The 24,297-nt window shown below is 34.3% G+C and overlaps 5 protein-coding genes across 6 annotated transcripts; all 5 read right to left on the reverse strand.

The window, feature by feature from the left end:
* Positions 1 to 1,443: 1,443 nt before the first annotated feature.
* Positions 1,444 to 1,904, reverse strand: LOC112086782 (arabinogalactan peptide 14). The gene has a single exon (XM_024156555.1). It carries the CDS (start codon positions 1,809 to 1,811, stop codon positions 1,629 to 1,631), a length of 183 nt encoding a protein of 60 aa, XP_024012323.1. The 5' UTR covers positions 1,812 to 1,904; the 3' UTR covers positions 1,444 to 1,628.
* A 4,334-nt stretch (positions 1,905 to 6,238) lies between these two features.
* Positions 6,239 to 7,222, reverse strand: LOC112086473. Its single transcript, XM_024155408.1, has one exon. It carries the CDS (start codon positions 7,220 to 7,222, stop codon positions 6,239 to 6,241), a length of 984 nt encoding a protein of 327 aa, XP_024011176.1.
* A 2,684-nt stretch (positions 7,223 to 9,906) lies between these two features.
* Positions 9,907 to 12,882, reverse strand: LOC18016776. Its single transcript, XM_006401248.2, has 7 exons — positions 12,414 to 12,882; positions 11,958 to 12,044; positions 11,605 to 11,862; positions 11,340 to 11,504; positions 11,192 to 11,245; positions 10,913 to 11,059; positions 9,907 to 10,659 (listed from the first exon to the last, which is right to left on the reverse strand). The coding sequence occupies exons 1-7, from the start codon at positions 12,603 to 12,605 to the stop codon at positions 10,282 to 10,284; spliced, it is 1,281 nt and encodes a 426-aa protein (XP_006401311.1). The 5' UTR covers positions 12,606 to 12,882; the 3' UTR covers positions 9,907 to 10,281.
* A 4,904-nt stretch (positions 12,883 to 17,786) lies between these two features.
* Positions 17,787 to 19,238, reverse strand: LOC18016777. The gene is made up of 2 exons (XM_024156349.1): positions 18,102 to 19,238; positions 17,787 to 17,967 (listed from the first exon to the last, which is right to left on the reverse strand). The coding sequence occupies exon 1, from the start codon at positions 19,163 to 19,165 to the stop codon at positions 18,839 to 18,841; it is 327 nt and encodes a 108-aa protein (XP_024012117.1). The 5' UTR covers positions 19,166 to 19,238; the 3' UTR covers positions 17,787 to 17,967; positions 18,102 to 18,838.
* A 998-nt stretch (positions 19,239 to 20,236) lies between these two features.
* LOC18016778 (pumilio homolog 12) lies at positions 20,237 to 23,551 on the reverse strand. 2 transcript variants are annotated; one of them, XM_006401250.2, is made up of 7 exons: positions 23,358 to 23,551; positions 21,516 to 22,740; positions 21,269 to 21,431; positions 21,021 to 21,184; positions 20,676 to 20,934; positions 20,456 to 20,571; positions 20,237 to 20,381 (listed from the first exon to the last, which is right to left on the reverse strand). In XM_006401250.2, the coding sequence occupies exons 2-6, from the start codon at positions 22,646 to 22,648 to the stop codon at positions 20,464 to 20,466; spliced, it is 1,827 nt and encodes a 608-aa protein (XP_006401313.1). In that variant the 5' UTR covers positions 22,649 to 22,740; positions 23,358 to 23,551; the 3' UTR covers positions 20,237 to 20,381; positions 20,456 to 20,463. The 2 variants fall into 2 exon arrangements, with proteins under 2 accessions (XP_006401313.1, XP_024012224.1); XM_024156456.1 differs by having other exon boundaries at positions 20,237 to 20,571.
* Between the last annotated feature and the right edge of the window lie 746 nt (positions 23,552 to 24,297).

Raw genomic sequence — 24,297 nt, forward strand, 5'->3', positions numbered from 1 at the left:
GAAGAAATCGGGAATCTTTTTTACTTTGTTTGCAACACTCTAATTTATGTGGCTTGATCGACAAGGTTTCTACAGAAGGTGAGATGTTTCAAACGACGACGTTATTAAACGGTTTGTTTTGCTATAGCCTATATCTATATGTACTCATCTTTCAAATCTCTCTAAATTATAGTATGCCAGAATAAACTTGATACAGTAAAACCTCTAAAAATTAATAATGTTGGGATCATGATATTTTATTAATTTATCGTAATATTAATTTATATATAAATTAATAATTATTAATTTATAGATAAAATTTGCTTTCTGCGTATAATTTTCTAAAAATTTCTTTGGAATAATGTTATATTTTAAAATTTTAACAAATCTCATAATATAAATTATGATTAACAATCAAAACTATCGCAATAAAATAGTTTTTAACATTATATTGGATTGTTCATGTAAAAATATACATGTACATAAATTTAAAATTTATTAAAAAAACTATGCCTACTATCAGTATTATTGATGATAAAGTTAAATATAACATTACAATACATTTAAAAATATTTACAGTTAAAAAATCAATTATCACATAAAAAAATCATCATAAATTTTGAATATATATAGTAAAACAGCAAAAAGAGCTACTGATATAATAATTACAGAGATGAGAACTAATGAGATTTCAACTTTAAGTAAAAACAAACACTTAGTCATATTTTAAAATATTATATTTACATATATTTACATAAATTTATATAATTATTAATTTATGTTTTTGTTGTGAACCATATATTTATATAAGGATTTCAAAAAAAATTATTATCTTATTATCTTATCGAATTTGATGGATTTTTACATTGGCCCAACTTAGGACCAGCAAAATTTATTAATTTATAATAATTATTAATTTATCGAGTATTAATTTATAGAAGTTTTACTGTATTTATGAAAACATACCTTCTAACTTGATATTTAAGTCAATAAACTTGAGAATTTACATCAAAAAAAGTTGTTTCCTAATAATTCTTATAGTACATTCAATGAATATAAAATAATTGTTTTGGTATAAGATTAAACATGCGTCAATACCAACCAAATTAGAAACTCTTGTTGAGACAGATTCAATTAATTACATTTTGCTTAAATATATGCCATGTGAAAACTTTAAAGGTGTTTGCTTTTTGTCCGCTCTCACTCAAAAAAGTGGAAGCATATTAGCAGCTTTAAATTGCTTTCAGATGAAGATTCCAATTAGGATACGACTAAAGTGACTAAACCAAACCAGATATGTAGTTAATTTTACTAGATTATTAAACCAAGTTAGATCCAGCTTAACGGTATGCATAATTTCTCGGTTGCTGTTTGCAACATATCTGCACTTTTAGATTTTAACTAAATAACTTAAACTGTCAAATTAAAAGAGGAAAAACAAAAAAAAATATTATTGATATTAGGATGAGTCAATTCAACAACATTACATAGAGCGAGAGAGTGTGGGAGAAAGATAGAAAGAGAAATAGATAAAACTCAACACATAAAATAAACTACAAGAACTCAAAGAGAGACAACACAAGACAAGAACTTAAACATCAATTAAGTGATTTTTATTTAATTTGATTAAACATAAGTAAAAATACTTCTTAGAAGAGTAATCCAAAAGCCAAAACCGCGGCTGAGGCGAAGAAAGTTGGGATAAACGAGGAAGCATCAGAGGTAGGGCTCGGTGCCGGAGCCTCAACCGCTGCAGCTGTCTGTTGAACCGCAGAGAACGCTATCATCGCAACCAGAACCGCCACGAAAAGCTTCATCTTCATTGCCTCCATTGTTAGTATTGTTGGATTTGAGACTTAGAGAGAGCAAATGAAGAGAAGAAAAAATAAGGATTTTTGGTGATTATTGTTGTATTGTTGTTTTTGATGTGTGACTTGTGAACTACATTTGTTAGTGTTTATATACATGAGTACGCATGTAAGGCCAAGTGTGTACATGCCACTTTACACCAACGCATTGAATAACTTAATTTCAATGTTTCTGATACTATACTATTTAACCCACTATAGATTTTAATTTAATCTTGAGAAAGTTGTATAAGAAATGTGTTATGTTGTACTGTGGAATTAATTTATGACACGTAAAAGGTTTAGTTCATCAACTATGTATATAAATAGTTGAAAATATGGAGATATAGTTGGAAAGAGCAATGCGCACTATTTTCGCTTTGAATTATTTATCAATGACGGCAAATTTATCTCTATTATATTGTCATTGTAATAATTTTAATTTTATTAAGGGAAAAACTCTTATCTTATGATTTCCATAAGCAGTGTATATATACATTACATAACTAATGTATTAGAAACCCTAATGGGCCATGAGACATTAACCTGATGGTTAATGGGCCGGTTACTAGAAGTCCATTTGTTTATAACACTCCCCCTTGGACAAAGTAGCCGTACCTGTCACAAAACCGGGATCTCTATAATGCGCTGGGGAACGTTGCCTCATTAAAACCTTACCAAGAAAACCCAGTGGGAAAAACCATGGTGAAGGAAAAAGAGTACAACACGCATTACTCCCCCTAGTTTAGGCATCACTGTAGATCTCTAAGTCTACGCATTTCTATCTGATAAATGAGCTTCCGGAGTGTAGAAGTCGGTAATGATTTAGTGAATAGATCGGCTGAATTTTCGCTTGATCGGACTTGCTGAACCTTGACCTGACCATCCTTCTGTAGCTCATGAGTGAAGAAGAATTTGGGCAGAATATGCTTCGTCCGGTCACCTTTGATGTAGCCGTCCTTGAGTTGAGCGATACAAGCTGCATTGTCTTCATACATCACCGTAGGCTCCTTATCTTCGTCCATACCACAATCTGATCGGATATGCTGAGTCATGGACCGCAACCAAACACACTCTCTACTAGCTTCGTGAATGGCCAAGATTTCCGCATGGTTAGATGAGGTAGCGGCAATAGTCTGCTTCATGGATCTCCAAGATATGGCTGTTCCTCCATGCGTGAAAACATAACCGGTTTGAGACCGGGCACAGTGCGGATCTGACAAATATCCTGCATCAGCAAAACCAACTAGACCATCCTTGTTATGGTTAGAATAAAATAATCCCAAGTCCTTAGTACCTTGAAGGTATCTAAGGATGTGCTTAATACCGTTCCAGTGCCTTTGAGTTGGACATGAACTAAAGCGAGCTAAGAGGCTCACGGCAAAGCAGATGTCTGGTCTAGTGTAACTAGCCAAGTACATTAATGCTCCTATGGCACTGAGGTATGGCATTTCAGGACCGAGGATTTCTTCATCGTCCTTCTTTGGACCGAATGGATCACTATCCAATCCAAGGCTCCTCACAACCATTGGGCTGGTCAATGGGTGGGCCTGGTCCATATTGAATCTCTTGAGTACCTTTTCAGTGTATGCCAATTGATGCACAAGGATTCCGTCATTGACGTACTCAAGTTGTAATCCCAAACAGAATTTAGTTTTGCCAAGGTCTTTCATTTCAAACTTTGCTTTTAAGCATTCAACTGTTTGGGCGATTTCACCAGATGTTCCGAGGATGTTCAAGTCATCCACGTATACTGCTATGATTACAAATCCTTTGTTTTGATATTTTCTGATGAAGATGCATGGACTGATCAGATCGTTTTCGTAGCCTTCTCTGATGAGATATTCGCTTAACCGGTTATACCACATACGTCCGCTTTGTTTCAGTCCATATAAGGATTTGTTCAGCCTAATGCAGTGTTTATCACGAGATGCATGCTTATCTTTGAGCTCAATACAATCTGGTAATCTCATATAGATTTCACTGTCCAGTGGTCCATAAAGATATGCGGTTACAACATCCATTAACCGCAAATCTAAGTTTTCTCTTATGGCCAGACTTATGAGGAATCGAAATGTAGTTGCATCCACCACTGGAGAATAAGTCTCCTCATAATCGATTCCGGGTCTCTGTGAGAATCCTTGTGCTACAAGGCGTGCCTTGTATCTAACGACTTCGCCGAGTTCGTTTCTTTTACGCACAAAGACCCATTTGTTTCCCACTGGTTTAACATCGAATGGTGTCCTTAAGATCGGACCAAACACATTCCGTTTCTTTAAACTATTCAACTCCACGTTTATGGCTTCTTTCCATTTCAGCCAATCTGATCTACGAGTGCACTCAATTATAGACGTGGGTTCTAGATCCTCTTGCGTGTGCGCAATCTCAAGTGCTACCTTGTATGCAAAAGTTTCATTGATGTCGACATCTTTTCTGTTCCATAGAGAACCGAATATGATATAATTGATTGAGATCTCATTATTATCAATCCCTTCAGAACCTTGAGTTTTGGCGTCCCAAACCTCTTGAGATGGTTCGATAGGGTAAGTATCAGCTGAGGCTGTATCCGTGTTCTCTTGAATCCTGGTTTCAATCATTGCACCTTTCTTTGATTTCCGGGGATTCTTATCTTTGGAACCTGGTGGTCTGCCACGTTTCTTACGTGCGTCAGACTCTGTAGCAACTTGACTTTTCCCTGAGGGGACATCTATTCGTACTGGTGCATTACAAGCTGGTATGTACGATTTGGTAACTTTGTTCGGGTCAGCAAGGGAATCTGGCAATTGATTAGCTAGCTTTTGTAAATGTATAATTCTTTGGACCTCTGAATCACATTCTAGAGTCCGAGGATCTTGCCATTGTGTGGATGTTTGATTCCATGAAAGTTCTTTTACCAGCTTGTCTGTCTCACCACCTAATCTAGGATATACCGATTCATCAAATCGGCAATCTGCATATCTGGCTTTAAACAGATCTCCTGTAGTTGGCTCGAGATATTTTATGATGGTGGGAGAATCAAAACCAACATATATTCCCATCCTCCTTTGAGGTCCCATTTTAGTCCTCTGTGGTGGTGCAATGGGTACATAGACTGAACACCCAAATGTTTTAATATGGGAGACGTCTGGCTCATGACCCGTTAGCAATTGGGATGGTGAATATTTGTGCTCACTAGATGGTCGTATGCGTATTAGTTCAGCGGCATGTAAGACTGCGTGTCCCCAAGCTGAGACCGGGAGTTGTGACCTCATGAGTAATGGTCTAGCAACCCATTGAATTCGTTTAATGAAGGATTCAGCTAATCCATTTTGTGTATGGACATGTGGAACGAGATGTTCAACACTTATCCCCATGGACATACGATATTCATTAAACGCTTGGGAAGTGAATTAACCAGCATTATCAAGACGTATAGTCTTTAATGGGAAGTCTGGAAAATGGGCTCGTAATCTGATGATTTGGGCCGATAACCTAGCAAAAGCCTGGTTCCTAGAAGAGAGCAGACAGACATGCGACCAGCGGGTCGATGCGTCAATGAGGACCATGAAATATCTGAATGTCCCACAAGGTGGGTGAATTGGTCCACATATGTCTCCTTGGATTCTTTCCAGAAAGTTCAAGGTCTCTTTAGACACTTTGACTGGTGAAGGTCGGGTAATTAGTTTCCCTTGTGAGCAAGCTGTGCACTTGAGGTGCTGAGGGAAAATACCATTTGGTTTAAGGCTGTGCCCTTTAGAATTCTGGACTAATTTACGCATCATGTTCGCACCGGGATGACCCAGGCGATCATGCCAAATAGTGTAATCTAAAAACCGTGCTTTGATAGCAGCATTAGCCTCAATCATACTGACTTTAGCATGGTAAATGCCAGTAGATACGGCGGGTATAGTTTCAAAAACTTGTTTATGGCCATTTTTCATTTTAGTGATAATTAAAAACTCTTTGTTCCCTTCATCCTGAGTTTCGATATGGAAACCATTCAATCTTATGTCTTAGAAACTCAATAGGTTTCTCTTAGAACTGGGTGAGTATAAGGCATCAGAGATGTCTAGATATGTGCCATTTGATAACAGCACATTAGCTTGGCCATGGCCCTCTATTAGGCTCGAACTACCCGCTATAGTGCTAATGTTTGCGGTTTTGATTACTAAATTTATGAAGTAATTCTTGTCTTTTAGAATGGTGTGGCTCGATCCACTATCCACAATGATATCCATATTGTCTTGCATATCTTTATTAAACAAGAATTATAATTCAATAACATGCAAAAATGAGATGTAAATAAAACATTACTCCATAAATTAAAATGTAAAAGCAAAAGGTCTTAAAAATCCAAAGTAAAGACAATAAATCCCAAAAAACAAAAGATAAAAGTTTAAGGAGTAATGAAAAACAAATTCAGATTTTTGAGATCAATCAAGGAGGTCGGAGAGCTCATAATCAATGCCATCAATCTTATCATCCTTTGAGTCATCTTCATTGACTTGATGAACCAGGTTAGCCTCATGATTATCTTTCCCATACTTCTGGTAGAGCTCAGCAAGATATTTGGGAGTACGGCAGATCTTGACCCAATGATTAGTCATTCCGCATCTTGAGCAAGGAGTTGGTCTAGATGAACTGCCTCTTTGGGTCGGTTTGTTGATACCACGACCCTTACCCCGACCAAAACTGAGGTTAGGTCGGTTATCTTGGTTCGGTCTACCGCGTCTTCTGCCGCGCAGTCCATGTCCATTTCCACGTTCACGTCCACGATCTGAGGATCTGTTACGTTGGACGAAGTTGAACTCTTTTCTGGTTCCTTCTGGCAATGGGGCTGATCCTGGAGGCCGCATGGCACTGTTCCTCAACAGAAGCTGATTGTTCTTCTCAGCAAGCAGTAAGCAAGATATCAAATCCTCATAGGTGCTATGATTCATGGCACGGTATTGTTGTTGGAGAACAACATTGGGAGTGCCAAAAGTAGAGAATGTTTTCTCTAGCATAGCCTTATCAGTGACCTCCTCGCCACATAGTTTTATGAGTGCAACTATCCGAAAGAGTTCGGAATTGAATTCTTCGACGGATTTGAAATCTTCGAACCGTAGGTTCTTCCAGTCGAACTTGGCTTGGGGCAGTATGACCGTTTTCTGATGGTCATATCGCTTTTTCAGTGCCACCCAAAGTTCGAGTGGATCCTCAAGAGTGAGGTATTGTTGCTTGAGAGACTCAGCGAGGTGATGGCGGATAATAAATATCGCCGAGTACCGTTTTGTTTGAGTCGCGGTGTTGGGATCTTTGATGCATTCACCCAGACTTTTTGAGTTGAGGTAGATCTTGGTGTCAAGGGCCCATTTGAGGTAGTTATCTCCGGAGACAGTGAGTGCCTCATATTTGACCTTCTGAATGTTTGACATCTGAAACATATAATAATTTATGTTAAATAATCAATAGTATGAGACTATGATCATTGGAATAAGGGATTTAAGGTATTCTTTGGGAAAACTTTCCATTTCAAGAAACTTGCTATTTTAGGAAACTTGCTATATAAGGGAACTCTAAAATCGAACATTAGGGTTTATAACCTAGCCGGTTTACTAGGGTTTCCAAATTTAGCTCTAATAGATAAACATTGGTTTTTTTTTTTTAAGGGTTTAGGGTTTAGGCAATCTAGAGATTGATTTTGGAAACTAATTTGAAATTAACCGATTAAGCTTAAACCGATCCGATTGATCGATTAAACAACAAAACCGGTTAAATTAGATTTAATTTTGGAAACCGGTTATTAGTGTTATTAATCGGTTAAGGGATTAAACTAAACGGATTTGCTAGGGTTTAATTTTTATTAGGAAAAAACCGATCAGTTTAAACTTAAACCCTATCGATTTAGGATTAGAATTTATCGGTTTATAAACGGTTTAGGTGGATCGATTGGTTTAGAGTTTAAGGGGTTGATTGGTTTAGGATTTAGGAGCTTGCATGGACCGGTTTTAGGGTTTTCAAGGATCGGATCTAAGATATATAACCAATCGGTTTAGGATTTAAACCGATCGATCTCGGTTTAACGATAGACAAACCAAAACGATTTTAGATCTAGGGTTTTGCAAAGATTTAGGTTTCGGTTGCAAGGAATTTTAGTGTTTGGTTTAAATGATGCTAGGACCGATCGGTATAGGGTTTGAACAATTAAGGGTTTAGGTTTTATATGATAAAGCCGATTAGGAAAAATAAAACCAATTAGGGTTTTGACAAGAAGAAAGAGGATCGGTTTGGTTATGGTTTTAAAAACGAAAAAGATGATGAAGAATCATGAAAAGAACCGATCCATATTAGGGTTTTCAAAAAAAAACCAAAACTTTGATTAGGATCTATAGTTTTAGATAATACATTTTCGCCAAATGGATTTCTGACCGGCTTATGATCTGGGAGCTAAAGACCACAGATATATACTGGAAACTCCTGAGAATGATGGCCAGAAGGGAGAACGAACAGCTGCTACAATGGAGGAACCACCGCTTGGAAAGAATCACCCGCTAAGGTGGGATAGCGCCGATTGTTTTGAGTCTTGAGGTCGCGTCTGGTGTCGGATTGAGGAGCGGTTTTCACCACTAGATTCTTCTCTTCCAGGGCTTCAAAATGATATGTAGATCGCCTTCTAACTCCTTGTATTTTGAGAGATATGATCGTTTGAAGTTGAGCTTCGTGCTGATAACGTATTAAGGGAAATACTCTTATTTTATGATTTCCATAAGCAGTGTATATATACATTACATAACTAATGTATCAGAAACCCTAATAGGTCATGAGACATTAACCTGATGGTTAATAGGCCGGTTACTAGAAGTCCATTTGTTTATAACAAATTTCCTTTCAAGAAAGTCACAAACAATCTAATTTATCAGATCTAGTATAGATATACCATTGGTTGTTTCATTCTATATAAGAAAATACTATAAAACATTCTTACATGTATTAGGAACCATATTGAATTATACTTTCACAAATGATGATTACGTTGATAAAGTTTTTTCTAATGCTATACTTTTGTTTCTCGATTTATCCTTTGTGCATTTTCATGTAGATATAAGTAATCTCTATATTTTTTCTTTTGTAAGTTTTTAGTTTCTTTGTTGGTGAAGAGTTAGGTTTCAAATTTTCATTAAGTTCTTTTTTTTGGGACGGCTTTCATTGTGTTCTCTCATTCAATGAATGTTTTTTTTTAACGAATGAATATTTTCTCACCGAATGGTCTTTTTGTATATTTATATTTATGCCTCTCCTCTTACACTTCATCTGTATGGGATTTGTCCATAAGAAAGTCATAAATAAATTTAATAGTGTATGTTTTTTGTGTGTGTGAAATGAGTAGATATGAGAGAAGCAATGAGCTGTTTAGGTGTTTCTTGTAGGTAAAGAAGATTGAAATTAGATGATGGTACCATGACATCCATGTGCTCCGAGTAACATGATTTGGCCTAACCCATATTTCTTTAAACTTTTGTCCTCTCTTTATTTCCAGTTAATCGACTTTGGTACTTGATTCACTTGATTCGGCGTATCAATTTTTCGTTTATTATTCGGCGTTCAATACTTAACTCCAACATTATTAAGTAATTATTAGAAATGTAAATTATCTTATATTATCATGAGTATATAACATGCTTCTCATCATAACCTTTGTTACATAATTATCGTAGATTCATCCAATGCAATAATTCAGTATTCTAGCCTATTCTTTCACTATGTCTATAATAATCATACATTTTTATTAAACCTATTAATCATACATCTTACTAATTGAATTTTGTTTTATCAAACAATAGAGATGTATGTATATATAAATAGACGATCTAAGATGAATCATATAATACTTGACCAATCAAAGTTTGGCATTTGAATCTAAGTTTAGCATTACTTGAGTTTAATCGCTTAGATATTATTTTCCCTTATGCCTTTTTTTTTACTTTATGTGATATCAAAAGAAAAAAAAATAAATCACACCACTTTATCATTATGAACCACTTATGGTTGAAAATTTAAATAATGATATTTCATTGATTAAGAGAATAATTACAGTTGGTATAATGAATCAAACCTCCATCATAATTCATAGGCAAATGCAACGGAGAAAAGACTCCAACGCAATTCAAAGGTCCGAAACCTTTATCTTTAAGGTTACAAAACAAGAGAGAGATTACAAAATTCTCTCTTTCACACTTCCAAACTACAGACAAAATTTGTTCTCTTACAAGTTACAACCCAAAGAGACAAATAAAAACCCAAAACCAAAACTAAAACCTAACCAATCCTAGAAATCACAAAACAAAACAATGTCCAGAAGAAAAAACATATAATAAAGTGAAAGAAAATCAGCAAAAAACGATATTTTCACACTTCACTTAACATAAGTAAAAAAATCAGTACAGTGTTCCTCTACATCTTTCTTCTTCATCATCTTCTTTCTTCTGTTCATCCTCTACTGACACTTAGGGTTTCTTCCAGGACCTCCATAGTAAAAGTAATGTCCCCAATCATCATTCTTATTAACTTCAACATCATAGCAATTCGATTTCTCAGTGAAAGTGTTGAGCTCTTTTGGTTCTTTCAGATTATTGGAGCTATCGACCACTTGAATATTCCGAAAGTAACTCGCTTTCGTGAACCCTTCACCCGGAAATTGACCGCTTCCCATTTGCGTGGTTGTGTGGTGACCGTCTTCTTCCATGTTCACTACTTCTCCTCCCCATTCTACTATCGATGCACTATCCGCTAAGTATGAGAATAGAAAGCTTGGCCAGTATCCCAACACATACCCGTTCCCAAACTGCATCCACCAGTGCCCTTCCTTTGGATCCTACAAGAAATATGTTACCGAGTTATACGTTTAAACCATCAGACATAATCACTGAATCCATCAAGGTAGCATCTTTGAGGACAAAAAGGAGCTCTGTTTAAGAGTTCCATGAAAAGAAATGGTTCTTGATAGGAGATTGTCAAATGAAAACCGGTTTGATTCGTAAGTGTATAAGAAAGCTGAGACTTTTAAGAATGCCCTGAAAAGAAATCGTTGTTGAGAGGAGCTTTAGCAAATGGAAACTAGCTTTTACCTTCCAAATGGTAATGCTGATATCGTATTGCGGGTTATGGAAGCCAGATACCGGAGAAATACTGGCTCCCATTGCTATTTGGCTGTTGATCTGTATAAAACCCGAACAAAGAAGATTGTAGCAGCCAGTAGCTTGATAAGCATCGCTCTGTTGTTTGTTCCGAGTAGAGAAATCAAATAAACAATGAAACCTTATCAGCCCACAAGACATTCTCCAGACAGTAAGGAACTAAGGATAATCAGAAACTGTAGAAAAGCTAACAATTTTTCTTGAGCTTACCGTCCAGTATGTGAATAGCCTTGTGTTGTTATCCCCATATAAATCCGGACTGACCTGATTTGTATATATATATATAGCAAAGAAGCTAAGATCATAGATGTTGTTGAAGCTTAGTTAAAAACTGGTATGACTCTATATTGGTAGCTACCTGCCAACCAGCTTCAATGCTGTTGAGATCTTGACCGAAAGCACCTCCAAGAATCCATAGCTGAGACAAGCTGAACTCGTTTGGGCTTTGTACTTTTGGTTCCCAAACATTTATGGTCGCCTTAGCCCCGTAAAACTTGCCTCCTTCCACATAAGCTATAGCGTGCTAGTTCGCCCACAAAGACCAAATGCACATACAAAAGAGAACTTTTAGACCAAGAATTTCAACAATAGATCGGCATGTAGGTAAAGAATCAGATATCTACCTGATGACCACTTTGGTTGATGAGATCAGGATCAGCAGATCTCGGCAGAGGAACTGTACGGTGCTTCTTCTTCCCATATCTTTTTACAGAACTTGCCCTCAAAACATCCTCTCTCTTTGTCCTCCTCACTGGTATTGTCCCTTCAGAACACACTCCACTCCGGTGCCATAACTGAGTGACTGGATTGATTCTCTCTTTTGGTTTCTCAGACACTTTGTTCTCTTCAAACATCCATTCTGGGACGGAACTAGGATTCATCTGGTTAAAAAAACATAATATGTTAAGGCGTATATAGGCTGAAGTTGAGAGAGAAAAGAGTGTGAAATTTGAGGCAAATGCTGAAACAATTTTACCTGAATCTTGTGATCTTTGAGGAAAGGATGATCAAAAGCTGGTTGCTTGGATATGTGAACACAGTCTATTATGTCACCATCTGGACTCTGTTTAAAATATCACACACACACACACACAAGAGACAAAAGTATATCAATTTGGAGTTAAATTTTCACATAGTAATCAAAAGTATCCAACTTTCTTCCTACATTTTAATTACTAACAACTAGACGATGGAACCAAAGTTTCCGGGAAAAAAATTGGAACTTTCCAGGAAAGTAAAAGGTCTAAGCCAACATTTAGGGCTTGATAGTAATCATCTCCAACTCAGTAAGTCTCAGAAACTACTATACTTCTGAATACTTAGGTTGGTAACAGACAAATATCTTTTCTTCTACTTTCTCAGAAATCAACCCAAAACAAAACAAACAACACCAAAAATTGAAAATGGAGCTTAAGAATAAAGATTCCAAAACCTGAATGCTTTTAACAGCTGGTTTATTCAATCGTCTCAAGTGCTTGTGCACTTCGAAATTCTGCCTTGACGCACTGAGCCTCCCAGCGCACGTTAGAGAGAGCAATCCCCAAAAGCAGAACCAAACCAGAAACACTCTAAAAACCCTCTCCTTGCTAAAATGCGCCGCAGCGACCATCTTTTTCTTACCCATAAGTCTAAAGCCAACAAGAAGAAAGAGAGAGAGAGAGAGAGAGAGAGAGAGAAGAGAAGAAAAAAATTTGGGTATGCTTCTCACTTATCTAAGAAAGCCCTTTATTTGGTGAAGGTTTTGAAAAAAGCTTACGCCTTTATTTATCTTCTTCTTCTTCTTCCTCTGTAACCCACCACTAACACCAGTGATTCTGCAGCGACATTGAAGTGGGTCTCTCGTTTGATGATGAAAAAAGACTCCACTTTTTGTTTCTCTCTCTCACACTCTCTCTTTTTTAGGCTCACTCTCTCTTTTTTAGTCTCACTCTCCCTCCTCCTTTTAATTATACTTTAATTACATAACACCTTTCTGAGTAATTTTTACTTTTTTGTTGATAACTACTCCTTTCTGAGTTAATGATCCAAAATTTTTTTAACGTAAATGTGTTGAAAATATGTATCACGGCCACCCAAAAACAAATACTCTCTCTGTTCCAAGAATAGATGATGTTTTAAGATTTTTCTTTGTTCTAAAATAGATGATGTTTTGGAAGTATTTAATGCTATTACATTTTACAAGAATGATTTAATAGCATATTTTATTTAATTATTTTGAAATAATAAATGTTTATGTGTAAACAAACCAATAAATATCAAGTGATAAGTGATGAAGCTAAAGTTCATTCATAATGATTATAGAGTATTTAATAAGTGTGTGAAAAAAAAATTTAAAAAGTGAAAAGAAAAAAAAATAACTGAAAGTAATACATATTTATTATTTCTTAATAAGAGTGAAATTTCTAAAACATCATAATAATCTATTATGGAACAGAGGGAGTAATAACGAAAACGAAAGTGTCTTAAAAAATCATTTGGAAACACCTCCCAAACTTTCTCTAATGGGTATTCAAATGATTATTTGTTAAATGGGTATTCAAATGATTCTTTCTTTAATGATAAAAACATTAAAAAAAAGTAAAAAGTATACGTGGGTATACAACGAATCATACGTACCCAAAAATTGCATGAATGATCAAGAAAAGTTTATCTATATGCAAAACATCAATACTTTTTGTTCCGTAACATATGATATCAATTGATCTTCCCAATTTTATATACATGAAATTAGATGATATGTTTTTTTTTTTAAAAAACGAAAGTAGATGATATGTTATTAATTTTTAGAAGCAATACAAATTAAGCATAGTATGTTTTCCTCAACAACAAAATTGCAAAATACTATACGTTATTTTCATCTAAACAACAAATCATACTACCATAAGTTTAAATAAAATGGGAGTGGAGTCCACGAGTCATGGCGACTTAGTCGATGCTACTCCTAAAAATTCACGAGCTCCAAAGAGCAACGAACCAAAATACAACTCTTTCCATAATTTTCTAAGTATACCCCTTAATAGTTTATACTCCATGCATTAAACTGCGTTTAACTAACTTATCGATTCAGTAATTTAGTGTACCTTATAGTATTAACGTTGAAAAAAACATGAAATCTCAAAAATTAAATATTTGCGTACTTTTCAAGCATAAATTCCTCTTTATATCAGTGTTTCTTTCCTTTGAAACTATATTTTTTGAAACGAATAAATTCTGAAACATCGTATCTAACGATGTCAATAAAGATAAGATATAAAAAACGAGAACAAAGTTCTGAAAAAGTGTCAACTTTATCAGTAATTTTTAAAATATTGTTTTGACCCATCATACTACTGGTTGAAGAGCTTGTTACTTTTTGTGACTTATAGATTAAACAACTACTAATACATAGCTTTTGTTATAAGTATAACCAAATAGATAACTATTACATAGTTAAGATCGGTGTTCCAAGAAACAAAGATCGGGTGATTGCTTTAAACAAAAGAACCAATATAAGGCAGCTTAATTATTTGTATTAAAAAAAAAATCATTTATGTTGGGTTGGCTTATAAAATAGTATAAGACCTCGAATGAATGTATATTTTATGATCTAGTCCAAAAAAAAAGGAAAATAAATAAATCGTATACTACAGTAGTGTAATTTGAGAAATTGAAATAAACATTGTTAGTACGAGATGCCTCATAATGACAATATTGTTGTCTATTGTTTTAGCAAATAGTTTGGGTCAAGGAGTAACTTGTATATGATGGGGAAGCAGACACAAGATTCTTTCTCCCGATGGAGCTGTTGGTCTCTCTTCTGCTTCTGGTTGCTCGCCGTTAACAAAGGGAAACGTATGCCAAATTGCCAATCACCGTTTATATTCTAACGGCGTCAGCTCATTACGATCGATAAACCATTTGTTTACACGTGTACGGTGCGTAGCGTCTGTTCTCGACGAAAGCTAAAGACAGAAAAATGTAGAAAATCTAATATCCAAAAAAAAATCTAACTAACGGTGGGGAAACCAATGAGTCAAACAGTGTAGCAGAGCATCATAATGAGATTCCACAAAAAGAGATTGTAAATAACTTACAATTGTTATTTTTCACTTTTAAAAATAATAAAACTTACAGAATTATTGAATTCTTTCAAAAACATCTCTATAATTTATGATTATGACGACGATAATGCTAAAACTCTATATATTCTATTCCGCAATAAAATTCAACCGTATCTATTATATAAAAGTTGGGTTGTATCTCACAATCTTAACACATCAGCATTTTTTTACGTAACACATCAGTTCCGACAATAAAAATCTGATATTTTAAATTTTAAATAATAATTAATTATATTACAATTAATCGTAAGACATTTATGAGTCTTAGAACTCATTTCATGTCTTTACTACTACCTAATTCCTCTTTGATTCATCAGTCAGAATTTCAATCGGAATTTAAATAGCAAAACCGAAAATCAAGTTTTGAAATTTCACTGAGATTATAAAGAGTTTGTAAGTGAAGGAAGTAAATGTGATCATGGCTTTGGCTTCAAAAAGTGGTGATTGCTATCTTAAGATATTAGAGAAGATTTGAAAAAAAAAGATATTGGAGAAGGAAAGTCTCACAAAAAATCAGTTAGGGGTTTATGAAGGATTAGGAGTTAGGATCACAATATGATCACCTTTTGTATTCATTATCTAAGTTTTTTGTTATAACATAATTTAGGCAGTGTGTTATTAAAAGATTTCATATTTAGATAGAAGTAGAATGTAGTTCCCATAAGGCCATAATTCTTTCTACGCTCGATTTTTGGGGTGCAAGATTTCTGAAAGAACGATGGGTAAGACTAGATCTTTACGTAATTTTAGAAGTTATAAAAAGGTATTTGTACTTTCTTAAATGTGATATGGCGATGTGTAGCTTACATGGATGTAAATGTTTTTTTTGTGTGCTAACTGTTAACATATAAAAAAAGTCAGAAAGTCTCCTGCAGTTTAAGCTGATCATCTAAATTTCATGTGCATAATATAAAACCTCCAATTAAGTGATCATATAACTTAAACTAGAAAACATTAATTATTTTCTTTTTATTTTTTAATATGTGGTCGATTACAACCGAGACTAATTAGAAATTTAGAGTAAAAACTAAATAAAATTTAAAAATGTGTTTACATTATAATAAAAATAAACACGAACAAATAATTTCAACGTATATCAATTCATACATTTTATCAAATGACCGCTTCTATACCGAATTAGGTTGTATTTGTTAAGATATTTTTCATACAAGTAAAATATTCCTAAAGTTTAAATTAAAAATCTTTTATATTATACAACACAAATTATAATTTATAAAGTATACAAACCCGTGTGTATAGTAACTGATAAAAGAATAACGGGAATCCTAAGATGTCGTTAAAATCTTAATTCTTTTTTTTTTAAGTTTGATAGCTTTGGCCTTTGAGTAGGTAAGTAGTAGTAGAAAAGATGAGCCTTTACATGTTTCTTTCTGATTCATCATCCTCATTAAATCACCACCCTTGTCTTTTCTAATTACAAAAAATATTTTACTTTTTAATCGTATATTATTATAACGTGCGTGCACAAAAGTGATTTAACCACCCAGTCCCAAAATACCATCAACAGTTAAGATGATCCTTCGATGCTAATCGGACTGTTGGATCATTGGATGCATCTGGTGTCTAGATATAAACTGTACCTTAAAAACAAAATTATGTTTTCTTAAAAATCATTTTGACGCATTTTTGGAAAATGTATAGGTGAGATATATATAACTCAACTTGATTTCCATGACCATTTTGGACAAACGTCTAATTAAGTGTATTAATGGCGGATTTTAATAACAACAAAAATATACTTCAATATTACAACCAAAGCCGTATTTATATGTATAAAAAAAAAGGCATTTGCCTTAGGCCACTAAATTTATTTTTAGTTTTAAGGGCCACATTTTTTATAACTTTATCAAAATATGTAAAATACTTGATTTTATTTGTTATGTATAGTAGAAAGATATATATATATATATATATATATAGACAATTTGAAAAAATGTGTTATGATATTTAAAATTACATTTTGTTTGATAAAAACTATAATTATATTAACAATATATCAACTTTAAATAAAGTTTCAAAATAAACAAAATAAAATAATGATAAATTTTATAATTTGCCTTAGGTCTCTCTAAGGCTAGGCACGGCACTGATTATAAGGTACGTAGATTAGCCATATCCACATATATATATGCAGATGTTCTTACATCAGCTAGATTTTGTGGACCTTTGAAAATGAAATTTGTTGTGATCGTCATTGCACAATCAATGGATCTTATGTTAATGTATGTGTTCCATCCATCATTCCAGTCTGTTCTAATGTTCCTGGTCCTGGAGTTGAGGTAAATAACATCTGTGAAGATACATTATTTTTTATGAATTTAAAATTGGATTATATTTTCTGAAGTCGTTTATGGCTCTGTGGTAAAGGTATGTGTCTCATCATTTCAAGAATCTATTTTATTAAGCATGAGAGCTTCTAATGCTTGTGAAGTTGCGGTAATTAGGATCCGTGGAGATATTATGTGGGTTTATAAGTGTAGAGAGCTCTGCTTTGACAAGTCACACAACAAACAACAAATTACGTCTTCAAAAAACAATACAACCTCTTGAAATTTAGAAAAGACATGGACCCTATCCGCACAGACTTGGCCTGTTGGCCCAACTTAAATTTGTTTAATATAATTAATTTCACTAACTAATATTGAATATTAACAGTTTACATTAACAACTACTGAAAACATCTACATATTTTATTTGATTTTTTTTAATTAAAAAAAAAACATAATCTAAAAAATTATTAACTAAAGAAAGGGAAAATAAAAGGAGTCGGAATATTGGATTCCATAGATTGTCCTTCCTTCCGTGGAAAATGGCAACAAAAATCTTGAATTGGATTCCATTAAACTTCTATTAAACTTCTCAAACCTGAAGAAAAGCCCAGCAAGAACTAATTCAGTAGGAGATCTCGAGGACAACACATTAACACAACAAAATCGACCCAAAAAGATCTCAATCTCAAAGAACATACTAAGAGAGTTTAAAATTTGGTAAAAATGTACCTTTGCTTTATCCTGAGACCACCCTACTGCAACAAATGATCTCGAAGGATCACAGATAAAGAAAAATTCCTGAACTTGATCATCCACAATAGTTTCTGATAACGTAAAGGTATGCATTATACCATTGATCATATCTACGGATTATGCCATATGTAATGTAACCTTATAAGGGCCCTTCAAGAACAATAGAAATGATCGACAAAAGACTGATCTACCGAAAATTCTAAGCTAAAATTAAGCTTAATGAGCTCTCAACATCCTTAATCTTTACCCTCCTAATTGCTTCATAAATCTCCTGGTTAAACACTCTAAAACATTTATAGATCAAACCGATTTTCCGAAAACAAAATAATCCCGAATTGCTTGATAATCGGTATCAATGAAGAACCAGATTAAACACATTGAAGAGGCTCAACTAACCAAACATTCTTAGATCAAAACCAATATTTCCAATATTGCGAGAATAAACTCGAAGAACTTCATTATCTCCATCAATCAAGATTCAAGAGCTGGTATAAACGAGCAAGTAATAGATCTAAACAAGCTCCTTTGACTGCTAAAATGATGAAAGGTAAGCTATAAACATTTCTCTGATTCTATAACCAAGGCTTAAGAAACATAATCCGATTAATCCAATAATCCCAAGAATCTCCAGAAGAAGATATATAAAAAAAAGAACCATTTTTTCCTATGAAAAAAAAAAACAAACTTTACAAGCAAACCCAGACGAAATTTCATCACTCCAAATGAAGATTATAGTAATTATGATGTGTAACGATCGAAGAGGACGACGATGGTCCATAAACATCAGCGTTATCACGATCACCATCATCATCATCATCATCATCATCATAATCAAAATATAAAATCTCTGGAGGTGGAACACAGATATAATTCCAGAACCACAACACGAATCGACCCAATTGTTGAAGCGGAAAACAGCAGACGAGTTGCAACATCTCGCCGCTGCTGATTCGATCCGACGCCGGAATCCACCGTAACCGCTGAGTAATCTCCGCCGTTAGATGGGCTACGGACATCACCGTGTCGCCGCGGAACACCATGTCTCTGCTGCACAAATTTTCTTATCTCAACAATTTTGGATTTTTTTTTTTTTTTTTCAAAAACCGATCTCTTTGATTTGTCTCTCTGTGTGAGTGTGCGTTGTAAAACTTTAAACTCGCGAGGACAGAAAAAATAAAAGTTGGATTTTTCCGTCCGACATGATTCGGTCCTGAAGATCAGATTTGTACCGAATCGTTTAGACCAAATTTTAAACAAACCAATCAGATTTTTTTACCTTTCCTATTTATGTAAACGAATTTCAAAATCAAACTCGAAATAATGATACGAGATTAACTTTACAAAAATTAATGGCATATTTTAAAAAAAATTTGAATCCAGACTAAAAATGAAATCATGTCAAACCGATTTTTTTGTCTACATAAACCGATTTCTAGTACCCAATCGAATTAAGAAATATTTTTGTAAGAAAGTAGTTCCCTTAATATATAGCTGATTAAAAATTCAATATGAATTAGAAACCACCATATTATTCATTCCTGAATTTAATAGGTTTTCTTTTTAGTTAAGATATTTTTAAAAGATTAAACACTCTTTTTTAAAAAAAAAACACTGTACTTGTACTTGTATAAAGCTTTGACTTTAAAGTCTTAGCCCTCTGTGATTTTGACACGTTGACTCAATCAAAATCGCCCATAAGATGTGGGGGTTTCAATAATTATATTCTAGTCACAATCAATTCATCTTGTTAAACACGATCGTTACACTTTTTTTTTTTCTAATTTTATTACTTACTTTTTATTTCAAAAATTCGTGAATGACCATCTTTTGTTTTTGCTTTTAATTTTTTATTCATTGGTCCTCTTTTTATATAAAATAATAACAATTTTACTTCTATCCCAAGAAACCATCTCACACACAAAAGAATGAACCACAGCAGAAACTTCATAACTCTAAGTTTGATGATAATTACTGTTTTGATATTTGACATTTGATAATTGCGGTCATAATCGATTTTCCTTTTATATATATATATATATATATATATATATGGTAAAAGCATTTAACATGGTCTTTCAAATTGTACAAAGAGAAGAGTCGAAACAGGGAGAAATTGTAGATTAGATCAAAGCCATACTTTGAATCTTTCGTCTCTCTGAATAAAAACCAAAAACCTGCGAATTATGCTCTTATTACAATACATTTACAAGGTAACTTTACCAACAACAAACAGCAACATTTGCTACAGATCTGCAACTGCCAAGAAAAAGGAAACGAATTTAACCGTGACATCTCGAGATAGAAAGTTTCTACTTTTCCGGATATATTACCTGCGGATTTACTTCTTCGAGCTAAGTGCAGATAAGACTTTTTTACCGTAAGGATTGGTACGAAGAGATGAGATATGAAGCTTAATGGCATCAACCAATAGAGTATGAAGATTCCCCTGCAACAATCTGATCTTTTAGGTACTGAATTTGAAACAATCTTACTCTATAGGGACTAAATTCTAAATCAATCAAACAATTGTGATTTGGTCTAAATTTTTACCTTGGATTGTTTCAGAGCTGCTTGGATGACATAATTTCCATAAGGATCCAACATGACTTCATCAAGACGACCATAGTTTATGAGTTCTCTAATGATTCGAGCTCGGTGTTTGTCATCAGCTAGTTTCAAACATTTCTCAACTACATTGCTGCTACATTTCTGCATTGATAACTCGGTGTAGTTTCCTTCTAATTGCTCGAGGATTTCGTTGATTGCCCATTGAAGTTGTAGCTCAAAGATGTATTGAAGAACATAGTTCCTGCAAAAAGAAAAGTTTGCATCTTTTCTCAAATATTGTTTAACAAGAATTGGTTTCAAAAGCTCAAAGAGACAAAATAAATATACCCAAAAGGGTCTTGAGAGAGGAGTAGAGCATTGGAGGCAATTTCAGAGACCAAGTGATCCTTTGTCTCTCCTTCGGAATAGCCAAGACATTTTTGAAGCACAACACATCCATGTCGATCAGTTGCAAGCTCAACACAATGAGTAATCGCAGCTTCGAAAAGAAACTGAAGAGACCAAAAAACAAAAAGAAATGATCACAATTTTCATTGAATAGTTTAACGGAAAATCTTCGAAGAGAAAGTTGTTACCTTTTCACAGTGAGGTAACAAATACTGCAAGCAAAGTTGAACAACGTGACGACCGTTTGCATTCTTTATCAAAGTCACTATGCCATACTTCAAAGCAGAAATGATGACTGAAATCTCCTCTTGTCTCTTAACCGTTTGAACTATCTTTTGAACAGCTCTAGTCCTGTTTATACGAAAGAGACCACGTCAACTAAAGAACCAAACACTACGAGATATTCATATCCAAAGAAAGCGTTTACGGTTTTACCCGTGCATATCACAAGAGATTTTGATAAGAACTCCTGGCTTTCCAGTTATGGAATGAATAATCTGCATCCTCTGATCTTCGCTGCATACTTCAAGCAGTTTTTGAACTAGATAGTTCCCAAAAGGATCTATCATAAGCTCACTGATATAGTCAATGATCTCATTAAAGATGATGTCGATATCATTCCCATCTTTCTCAGCAAATCTCCTCTGCAGGAACCGACATCCGTGCTGATCCTTGGCCATGTAATATATCTTCCCTCTCGCCTCTGCAAGAGAGTTATACTTTGGAGGCTGCTGCAACGTCAGATTGTTGAGGTTCATCGCGAGATCTTCATTGAGTTGATTCTGCAACCAAAGTCTTCTGCTTTGTGCATCGTCTCCAACACCGTACTTTATGACTTTAGCTGTGTTTAAACCGAGCTGTGATCTCATTAAGATCTTCTCTGGATAGCACATTTTCCTCACATTTTCATCACCATCTTCTCCATTCCAAAACAAGTTTCTGTTAGACTGTTCAGCTCGGCGATAGTCGAAATGCTCCTGTCTTGGAGCAGCATCCATGGTTTGGTTATTATTATAAAGATAGAGGAAATGAGGGTTAACAGGCATACACTGTTCTTCTTGCAGATTCAGCCTCTGAAAGTTTCCTTCTTCGAGATTCCTCCTATTGATATAAGACTGATCCAAAGCTTGATGGTGAGACTCCGAGGATGGTAAGTATTGCTGCGGCTGAGCAGGTGAGATCCCGGAAGAGATGTTAGGAAAGTAGCCAACATGTTGCAGCTTCCTCAACATTTGCGGATCAAGTTTTCTTGGATCAAATTTGTCATATACACAAGGTGAGGTATTTGCAGAGTGATAAGAAGGAATGAACATAAGTTGAGGATTTTCTGGAGTTTGATTTGGGATTCCAAAGTTGAAGTTTCCCTCAGCAAATGCAGAGGTGAATGTGCGGTCATCAGGGAGATTTTCTTCTTCGAAGCGAGCCGTTTTCTTGATGGAAGTTGATGATCTTGTTGAGCTCAAACATATAGGGAAACGGGTATAATCGTTTCCTGAAGTAACTTTCGGAATCTCTCCAAGAAGCTTCTCAAATTCATCAAACTCTGGCTCAATGCTTCTCTGATCCATCTCAAGATCGATGGTTTATACACATAAACAGAGGAAAAATCCAAACTTTCAACTCCAAAGTTATGATGATCAAAGAATAATACTCCTGACAGCTGTAAAACAAGAACACTAAGCTTAAAACAAACACCAAACAAAATTTGTGAAACTTAGACGGAAGAAACAGACAAAAGATTTTCGTGTCACAAGTTGTTGTTCTTATTCTTATTCAAGAAGACCTTGTAATAGCTTTGCACAAGAAAAAATAAAGAAGACTCTATAAAATATTGTAAAAAAAATCATTGGTAGCTTCTTAAATACATCAAAAACAACAAAAAACAAACAAACACTGGGATAAGAATCCACCACTAATCAGCAACAAAACATTAATTTTTCCATCAGTTTTTTTTTTGTCTTAAGATAATTTCAGTGTCACTAGAAGCTGAATCACTCAAAACCATCATTTACATATAAGTCTTTCATAGCGGCATTGTGAGATCAAACACTATTGACATGGATCATGAGTCCTAACACAAAACAAAAGAAGCAAGTAACGAACAATCGACAGATTTGATCAGTGTCTATAAACTGTACGGACCAAAATCAGAGGAGAAAATCTCTACGATCACACACAAATCTTAGAAAAGAAACAAATTTTTGTAGAATAGAAAGAAACTGAGATAATGTACTGAAGATCAAAGACCAAAAAAGGGAAGAAAAGAAAAAAACTCACAATCACAGAAGGAAAAATCCGATCTTTTCTTCCGATCAAATCTCCATGTTTAAGACGACGAAACCCATTTGCAGGAAAATCTCAGTGACAATGCGAGAGGAAATTGTTTAGGAGAAAGAGAAGAATACCGGTGAGGTTGAAGAACCTACATTAACATATAAAATCACCAATCGGCAAAAGGTGATGATGGAGGAAAAAATCTCACACACGCAAAGAGAGAAAAGGAAACAAAAGAGAGATTAAAAACCAGGAAAGAAAAAGATAACAATTTTTTTCCGGAAGAGGAAAAGAAAAAAAGAGAGAATAATGAAAGGTTAAAATCAGAAAAATAAATTTTCCTGGGAAAGTTCAGAGGAAAATGCAAAGAGAGTGCGAGAGAGAGGATGGCGAGAGATAGAGAGAGTGTTTATATTTGGTAGGCGGCGTGAAGAAGAAGGATAAATATAGAGAGAGTCAAGAGTAAAAACTTGAAGCATTTTTATTTCATAACAAAATTAAAAAGTATAAGTTATTTTTTTAAAAAAGAAGACAATTAAATTTTTGAAGAAAATCGGATCTATATTTTATTTTAGTTTTAGGAGAAGAAGAGGAATGAATTAAATTAAATTAAATGCGAAGAAAAGTGACAAAAAAAAATAGGGAGGGAAGATGATGAGAAATAATAAAATAGGATGCATGAAAATGGAAAGGTCTTTTATGATATTTAGGTTACAACTTATAAGTCTCTCTCTTACTTCTTTTGGTACGTTTCTGTCCCTTTTTTCTTTCTTTTCATTAATAGCTCTGTTTCTTCTCCTCTCTCTATATATACTTACACGTATATATGTACACATCTATACACGTGTTATAACGTATATTTCTACAAACGCTTCTTCGGCTTTTGAACACAAATTTGTTACTAGGTTTCTTGTGATTCTAGAATTATAAAATGAAAGTTTTT

This window comes from Eutrema salsugineum, unplaced genomic scaffold, assembly GCF_000478725.1.
Source record: "Eutrema salsugineum unplaced genomic scaffold, Eutsalg1_0 scaffold_2, whole genome shotgun sequence".
Classification (NCBI taxonomy): Eukaryota; Viridiplantae; Streptophyta; class Magnoliopsida; order Brassicales; family Brassicaceae; genus Eutrema; species Eutrema salsugineum.

Coding starts and splice junctions, on each gene's coding strand:
- LOC112086782 (XM_024156555.1), bottom strand. CDS start 1,811: ATGGAGGCAATGAAGATGAAGCTTTTCGTGGCGGTTCTGGTTGCGATG.
- LOC112086473 (XM_024155408.1), bottom strand. CDS start 7,222: ATGTCAAACATTCAGAAGGTCAAATATGAGGCACTCACTGTCTCCGGA.
- LOC18016776 (XM_006401248.2), bottom strand. CDS start 12,605: ATGGGTAAGAAAAAGATGGTCGCTGCGGCGCATTTTAGCAAGGAGAGG. Junction 12,045..12,413: donor CAGCTGTTAAAAGCATTCAG/GTTTTGGAATCT, acceptor TATTTTAAACAG/AGTCCAGATGGTGACATAAT. Junction 11,060..11,191: donor GGCTATTCACATACTGGACG/GTAAGCTCAAGA, acceptor AACAAACAACAG/AGCGATGCTTATCAAGCTAC.
- LOC18016777 (XM_024156349.1), bottom strand. CDS start 19,165: ATGGTGTTCCGCGGCGACACGGTGATGTCCGTAGCCCATCTAACGGCG.
- LOC18016778 (XM_006401250.2), bottom strand. CDS start 22,648: ATGGATCAGAGAAGCATTGAGCCAGAGTTTGATGAATTTGAGAAGCTT. Junction 21,432..21,515: donor ATCTCTTGTGATATGCACGG/GTAAAACCGTAA, acceptor TCGTATAAACAG/GACTAGAGCTGTTCAAAAGA. Junction 20,935..21,020: donor CTCTCTCAAGACCCTTTTGG/GTATATTTATTT, acceptor TTCTTTTTGCAG/GAACTATGTTCTTCAATACA.